This window comes from Dendrobates tinctorius, unplaced genomic scaffold (genome assembly GCF_039654945.1).
Source record: "Dendrobates tinctorius isolate UK_male_01 unplaced genomic scaffold, ASM3965494v1 ptg000147l, whole genome shotgun sequence".
Taxonomy (NCBI): Eukaryota; Metazoa; Chordata; class Amphibia; order Anura; family Dendrobatidae; genus Dendrobates; species Dendrobates tinctorius.
In genome coordinates this window covers 12,278,512-12,286,778 of record NW_027361814.1, presented here as the reverse complement: position 1 = coordinate 12,286,778, position 8,267 = coordinate 12,278,512, and the positions used below count along the sequence as shown (strand labels likewise).

Here is an 8,267-nt window from a genome sequence, read left to right as displayed (position 1 = left end):
ACCCCCCGACGCGTGACGTTTCGCCATATGCTTCTTCTGGGGGCGTGTGACACACGCTTTTATTATCTATCGGACAGTAATAATTAATTGTATCATCTGAGTTGCTGTATCCGCCCCATTTTCTTCGGTGGCTTTCCTGCCCTGTCTTTTTAATGTTTAATTTTTATACATCAGTAATAAAATATTATAGTTTTAACCTTTAGTTTTGCATCGACGGTGACCGACGTCATGGACTGTAACGTTTGATTAATATTGGACTGCTCATGTGGACTTAGCAAAGTATCTGCATATTGTCCTAGCTATAAAAGTATTGGACAATGTCTTGCACTTGCTGTGCAGCTTCGTCAATAGCTCATTGCAGTAGTGCGCAGTCTTGTGGTGGGCTCACTGGTGAGGGGGCATCTAGCTGGGAGGGTTCCTCTGCCTCCTCTGCTGGATTGATGCTCAGAGAGAGAAGCATCTTGCTTTGGTTAAACCCTCCCCTACCAGTGCAAGCTCTTTTTTTCTCTTTTTTTTACACAATAGGCTCCATGTCTAGTTCTGCTGGGAGGGAGTCAGATGAAATGAATATTCCATAAACCATCGCACCAGTGCTGCTGATGCTCCTTATGGAAAGGCTTCTTCTAGGAGCCTTATCAGTGCCTTCATCACAAGAAAAACTTCTAGGAAAGAAGGAAGAAGCTGCTGTGCCAGCCGGCAGGATGGGATCAGGCTCTGGATACAAGCATGTCTGATCTGGGAGAGCTCCAGCAATGGAGCTGTGGGGGATTTTTGGCTGCTCCCTAATGGTTGCTCTTATAGTGGCTGCTGCGCTGTCCAACCTGATGGTGCTGATCTGCTTCCTAGGCTGCGCTGACATCCGAGGACAGGTGCCAGGACTCTTCACCCTCAACCTCACCCTGTGCAACCTGCTGCTCATTGCCATCAACATGCCCCTGACACTGGTGGGAGCTGTCAGGGGTCACCAGCTCGGTGGAGAGGGTCTCTGCAGGGCAGTGGGCTTCTTAGAAACTTTCTTGACCAGTAACTCCATGCTGAGCATGGCAGCCCTAAGCATTGACCGCTGGGTGGCTGTAGTTTTCCCTCTGAGCTATCACACCAAGATGAGGTATAGGGATGCTGCTGTCATCCTCCTTTACTCCTGGATCCACTCATTATCTTTCCCAACTGTAGCCCTGTGTCTGTCCTGGGTGGGCTTCCACCACACCTATGGTTCCTGCACGCTCCTCAACAGGAACCCTGAAGAGGGAGCTTCCTTCTTGGCTTTCATGGTCCTCTTCCACCTGCTGAGCTTCTTCGTGTCTTTCCTGGTGCTATGTGTCACTTACCTGCAGGTGCTGAAGGTGGCTCGATCCCATTGCAGAAGGATTGATGTGATCACCATGCAAACTCTGGTCCTGCTGGTTGATCTACACCCCAGGTATCACTGTCTGCTTGTATGCTGTGGAATTGGTAACAGAAAAATATAGAACAGATGTCAAGAGTCAATGATTTCTACTTATCCCACTTCTAGGTACACAGGAAATATTCAATGTAGAAAAGATTGATCAGAAGTTCAGAACACATTCCTGGATACATGGACACTACATGATAAAAGTAGCTCTGCATGATGGCATTGTGCTAGGGATACATTGTCTTATGTAACACATGGCTGCTGAGTCAGGTCATAAAGAAATAGAATAAAGATTGGAAGATATAAATAACATTCAGATAAATACATGGGGGATGCTGATGTTCTGGGTTATGTAAGAGGGGCCTGTGTGCTGCATGACATCAGTGGTTCGTCCAGTGGAAACACTGCCTGTCAATCACAGGGGATCAGCACTGTGTGTACTATGTGCACTGTGAAACTTCATGGCTAGCTTTACTGAATAATGGATGGATGGAGGATTTGTGTCCTAATGTAGAAGAATATTGATTTGCTGTGAGATAAATGAAAAAGAATAAACTATGGCTATTATAGTAGTAATACAATAGCTTAGTGTCATCTGTTACATCATATCATAATAACATCTATCAATCATCGATCTCTCTATTATCTCAGTCACCTATCATATATCTATTATCTGTTTATCTATCTCTATTACCTATTTATCTATGTATCTACCTGTCTATCAATCTGTTATCTACCTATCTATCAAATATCATGTCATCAATCTATCAATTATCTATCTATCTATTATCTATCTATCAATTATCTATCTATTATCTATATATCTATCATCTATCTATTTATCTATTATCTGTCTATCTATCATCTACCTATCTATTATATATGTAAGTCCACAAGGACAGGGTCCTCTCCCCTCTGTACCAGTCTGTAATTGTAAATTTGTTTACTGTTAACAATATCTATAACTTTGTATGTAACCCCCCCTTCTCATGTACAGCACCATGGAATTAATGGTGCTATATAAATAATAATAATATTAATATATCTATCTTTCAATTAATCATCTACCTATCTTTCTCTCTAGCTTTTTGTTTATTTTATTATTTATTTATTTTTGTATTATCGAATATATTGTGGTGCCAGATCCTTGAGGCTACAATCATCTACAGTGCTGCTTTATTCTTTTCTTTCTTTCTTTCTTTCTTTCTTTCTTTCTTTCTTTCTTTCTCTCTTTCTTTCTTTCTTCTCTGTATCTTATTATATTGGATGATAGTTTCAGGAGGCTGCACCCATCATGCTTATAGATAATTTTGAACATACTCATAAGCTGAGATGAATAAAATATATATATTGGCATATTAACTGTAATGGGTTTTAATGTCCCAAAATGCCGCACCCACCTTGCACAGAAAGAAATGGTATTTTGGAATGCCAGAACGGCTCCGGCCCACAGGATGATTTTTAAACACATTTTATACATGAGAAATGGGGTGTTTTCTATTAGCTTTAGTATCATCAGGCACATGGGAGGTTCTCACCTCATCCTCTTGGGTCCACTTCCAGCATTCCCATATTTCTGTACCTTGAATCCACGCTGCCACTTCTGTGTTTTACTTTTCCATATAGTTGACAGAAATAAATAGTGTATCGATTCTCCTTTATTAAACATTAGCCCCTTTCTGAATAGGAGATGCTATGTGAAATGTAATTGTAGTCGCAGATTTGGGACCATGGAAAGAACTTGGCTGAACTCGGTATTTCTTTGATGAAGGCCAAGCTTAAATAATTTAGTTTTGCTTTTTCTCTTTTGCTCTGTGAAAGCTTTCCTGACAGACTGTTGTTTTCTCTTAGCGTGAGACAGAGATGCCTGGAGGAACAGAAGAGGAGGAGGCAACGAGCAACCAAAAAAATCATCACTTTCATAGGAACCTTCCTGCTCTGCTTCACTCCATATGTGATCACCAGGTAGATCCGAGAAGGAAATCATCCGCTCCGAGAGCGTCTTCATTATGTTGTCATTACCAGTGACAAATACTGACGTGGGGGTGGTGCAGTTTAGTGAAACTGTTCTCACATAAATTAATAGACAATTTTGGCAATTTTGGGAAGATTGATGGGGTCCCCGATTCTGGAGCCTTATTTATTAGCATGTGTAATGGTAGAGGGGCCCCAGTGCAAAAATAAATAGACCAGGGCCCCCCACCTGCATGTTGGTCAGATGTGTGGGCCCTTGTAGCATTCTAGATCCTACAATTACATGTGTCTTCATCCCCCATGTAATAATGTCCCCTGTCCAGGCCCCGTCCTGTAATAATGTCCCCATCCTGGGCCCTTCTTGTAATAATGGCCTCATACCTTGGCCCCTTCTAGTAATAATGCCCCCCATCCTGGTATAGTGTTTCCCATTATGTAATGATGTAATGAAATCACCTTCCTGGGTCCTTTACTTAATGTCTCCATCTTGGGCCCCTTCCTATAATAATATCCCCCATACTGAGCCCCTTCCAGGAATAATGGGTCCTTCTAGTAATAATGGCCGCATATCCTGGCCCCTTTCAGTAATATTGTCCCCCATCCTGGTATAATATTTCCCATCATATAATGATATCACCTTCCTGTGCCCTTTACTTAATAATGTCCCCACCTTGGGCACCTTCCTATAATAATTTTGTAAATCCTGAGCAACTTCCAGTAATAAGGTCCCATTCTGGCCCCTTTTGGTAATAATGCCCCCACCATCCTGAGTCCTTCCAGTAATTATGTCCCCCCCCCCTTTGTATAACAATGTCCCTCATGATGGGCCCCCTTCCTGGTAAAATATCCCCCATCCTGGTACAATGCCTTCTATCCAGGGCCTCTTCCTGGTATAATAGCCCGTATCTAGGGGATCCTTCCATTCTTCTTCAGCAATTTTAATAAGAAACAAAAGATTATTTTTACTTCCCCTCACTCCCAGGCATCCCCCTCTATAGCCGCTGCAGAAGCTGGCAGTGACTTTGGAGTGCCAGCGTGGGGTTGGCAGCGCATGATGTCACTGCCATCCGCTGCCTGTCACTGGCAAGCCAACATCTTTTGCCAGCCTCTGATTGGCCGGCAGCCTGTAGTGCAGTGCAGAGAGCCGCAAAGTCTCTGCACCGCAATACGGTTCAGCTGAATCTGCACCTGATGACTCACATCCAGGTGAAATTGACGCAAGCATCAGCGGGTTGCCCATTCATGATTGGGCCGTTTGTGGTCACACCTTCGATAGTTACTTCCTTGGTTCTTGCATTACACAAACACATTTATATTATTGGCAACTGTGCTGGGTTCTGATTTTGGAAAAATCCCAGTTACATGGCTCCAGTTTGTATTAAAAACCAAAGACAGTTTGCCTTGCTTGCCCACCCCAGGTCAAACTCTTAGTCACTGCCACTGTTCTCTGTATCTCTCACGTCACCAGCACTGCAACCAATCAGTGAGCTCAGCGGCTCTGAGTGGCTTGTTAATTTGGACAGAGCCGCTGAGCTCACTGATTGGCTGCAGCACCGCTGACAGCATAAAATAACAGTCACCAGGAGCAGCAGAGGAGATTCAGTGCTGGACCAAGGGGGAAGAGTAAAGCATTCTAGCTTCCTGCGGACACCACTAGAGGAGCTCAGGATATTTCTGCATACTGTTTCTAGATTGGTTTTCCAAGAGCTTCTTCATTCTATTGTTATTAACCATGATAAATCCTGCAGTGGGGATTGTCCAGTTTAGTAAATTGATGGAGAATCTGTAAAACAATTGGTGAGGTCATCAAGTCTGGACCCTTGTTCTTTTTAGCCAAAGTGGAGGGCAGCTACACCCAGCACGTACTTGCACTACACAGAGGAGACATCACATTTATTTTATTGACAAGTGTGCAGTACTGAATTCCCCCTGTGGTGGCGCTGGAGGACAAACGGACGCTTACTTCTGGGCTTGTCATAGATTACAGCTGATCACTGAGGCTCCAGCAGGGACATGACCTGAACATAAAAAGAATCTGTCACAAGGTTTTTTCAATATTATCTGAGAGCAGCATAATGTAAAAACGAGATTCTGATTCCAGCGATTTATCACTTACTAGGCTGCCTGCTGTAGTTCTGATAAAATCACTATTTTATCAGCAGATTATAACTATATAGGACTAGTAAACTTGCTGCCATGTAGTCCTCCAGATTCATGAGCTCGGTATAACCCTGCCCCTACCACTGATTGGTAGCTTTCTGCCTATGCATAGTGTACACAGAAAATTGTTATTCAGTGAACTAGTCGATCTGCAGCAGATAAAACAGTGATTTTATGAAAACTGAGGCAAGCAGCCCAGTAAATGACACATAGCTGGAATCAGGGTCTCTACCCCTACATCATGCTGCTCTCAGATTATATAGCAAAAGCCTGCTATAGTAATAATACAGTATACAGTAAACGCTTGAGCTCCCCCCGGTGGTGGCCGCAGGCAGCCAGAATTGTATCTTTTAGCTCAGTGTTAATGCAGTGAATTTGATGCTGTGTATAAGTAAAAATGGAGCTCCAAGCACTATACTATTATATTAGGAAACTGATCAGCATGGGAAGTAGGGCTTAAAATTACCATGATGTCAAACCATGGACATTCATATTAAAAGTAGGATGGACATACAGTAGATACACATTTTGCACAATTAGATCAATTTAATGACTTATTGTTATAAAATATACTGCATATTTATGAATGGAATATTACCTGCCTGCCAGTCACAGGGATTCCACCAGGGTAATTCCCACTCCTTGCAGGGTTTTCAGATTTTAGGTCATAGGAGGGAATGTCCTGAGCAGGAATTAACATTCATATGACTTTTAAATGAAGTTTTTCTAAGTGTTCAAAAAACTTTTTTTTTTTTTTTTTTTTTTTAATTTAGTGTCTTTGGTTATAATAATCTACTGTATCCATGTGTTTTGCTCACTTTTTAGGTTGGTTGAGATCTCCTCTTCCACCACCATCGGCGCTCAGTGGGGTATCATCAGCCGGTGTTTCGCCTACAGCAAAGCTTTGTCAGATCCATTTGTATACTGCCTGACAAGGAACCAGTATAAGAACTGTTGCCGGGACATGGTCAACAAGCTGCTGAAACGTAGTTCTGGTAACTCCGTACAAAGGGTCAATTCCTATATGGGAAACACGGTACCAACAACCTCTGGATAACGACACGTAAAAAAACTATGAAAACCCCAAATCACCGGGGACCAGTGTCTATCTACAGATATGAGATCTGCTATAAAGAAAGGACGGCTTCTGACGCTGCCTGCCGTCATTTATTGCCTTAACTCATTACGAGGGTTTTGCCCTTAAAGCCTCAAGGCGGCTCTTCCCTTAATAATAAAGAGCGGCCTGAATCCCATCTCCGGAGAACTCGACTATTCCAGTTTAAAACTAAAAAAAAACTGAAAAAAAAATTAATTACAAAAAAAAATAAAATCATAATGGTAATTTCCAGGACAAAAAATTTGCATCATAGTGGACAACAGAAGGGCAGCGCACCGTCACGAAACCGACGTGATTGCCGTGGCCACGGTGTGACTGGGACCGATGTGATCAGTCGTGGATGTGATGATCGCTTTGACAATCTCGAGTATAAATTGATGTCACATATTTGAAACGTGTCATTATAAATTTTGATATCGAAGCTTCAACTTACCAATGGAAAATATAAATATGTCACTTTTTTTAATGAAAAAAAATTAAAAATATCTGACTGGTGTTCAGACATGGAGAGGGCCTGTCTGAAAGTAAAACCGCCCCTACAGACAATGCGGGAAGCCTCAGGATCGCTAGGAGGAGACCTTTATATTTAAAGAATATTGACACTTTAGGAACATTTTTTTTCTTATATTGGGCTAAAATTAATTTTTGCATTTGGGTTTTGTGAAAAATATTACCTTCTGCTGCCTCTGTGATGTGCCATGTATCTATCTATCTATCTATCTATCTATCTATCTATCAATCATCTATATATTATCTATCTATTTATCCATCTATCTATTATTTATCTATCTATTATTATCTATTATCTATCTATCTATCTATTATCTATCTATCATCTATCTGTCTATCTATCATCTATCTATCATCTATCTATCTATTTATTATCTATCTATTATCTATCTATCTATCTATCTATCTATCATCTATCTATTTATTATCTATCTATTATCTATCTACAGTATATATCATCTATCTATCTATCTATACATCTATTTATCCATCTATCTATTATTTATCTATATATCTATATATCTAATATCTATCTATCTATCATCTATCTATCTATCTATTATCTATCTATCATCTATCTATGTGTCTATCTATCATCTATCTATTATCTGTTATCTATCATCTATCTATCTGTCTCTCTATCTCTCTCTATCTATCTATCTATTATCTATCTATTTTCTATCTATCTATCATCTATCTATTATCTATTTTCTATCTATCTATTATCTATCTATCTATCATCTATCTATCATCTATCTATTTTCTATCTATATATCTATTTATCCATCTATCTATTATCTTTCTTTATATCTATTATCTATCACATATCTATCTATCAATCTAGATATCTTCAAAATGAGTTAACTGAGAATCTGTCAGTGAGCGCCTTTTAATGGAGAGTTTTTATCTCTTCTGTTTGTTTTTTTAACTCCTCTGAGCTGATTTATAACCTCAGACCACATTAAGGTTAAACTTAATTTTGTGGCCATAGATCAGTTAAGAGGAGGTCAAAACAAGACAAGAGTTAAAGGGATTGTCCAGAGAGGTTTAACATGGTCAGGGCCGGGTACTGCACATCTGTGACCTGCTCAAATCAATAAGGGGTGGATGTGC

General features: G+C 40.6%; 1 protein-coding gene across 1 annotated transcript; it reads left to right on the top strand.

Moving 5' to 3' along the window:
* The first annotated feature begins 502 nt into the window (after nucleotides 1-502).
* Nucleotides 503-7,146, top strand: GPR26 (G protein-coupled receptor 26). Its single transcript, XM_073546432.1, has 3 exons — nucleotides 503-1,420; nucleotides 3,245-3,358; nucleotides 6,353-7,146. Exons 1-3 carry the CDS (start codon nucleotides 753-755, stop codon nucleotides 6,582-6,584), a joined length of 1,014 nt encoding a protein of 337 aa, XP_073402533.1. The 5' UTR covers nucleotides 503-752; the 3' UTR covers nucleotides 6,585-7,146.
* Nucleotides 7,147-8,267: the final 1,121 nt, after the last annotated feature.

Coding starts and splice junctions, on each gene's coding strand:
- GPR26 (XM_073546432.1), top strand. CDS start 753: ATGGAGCTGTGGGGGATTTTTGGCTGCTCCCTAATGGTTGCTCTTATA. Junction 1,421..3,244: donor CTGGTTGATCTACACCCCAG/GTATCACTGTCT, acceptor GTTTTCTCTTAG/CGTGAGACAGAGATGCCTGG. Junction 3,359..6,352: donor ACTCCATATGTGATCACCAG/GTAGATCCGAGA, acceptor CTCACTTTTTAG/GTTGGTTGAGATCTCCTCTT.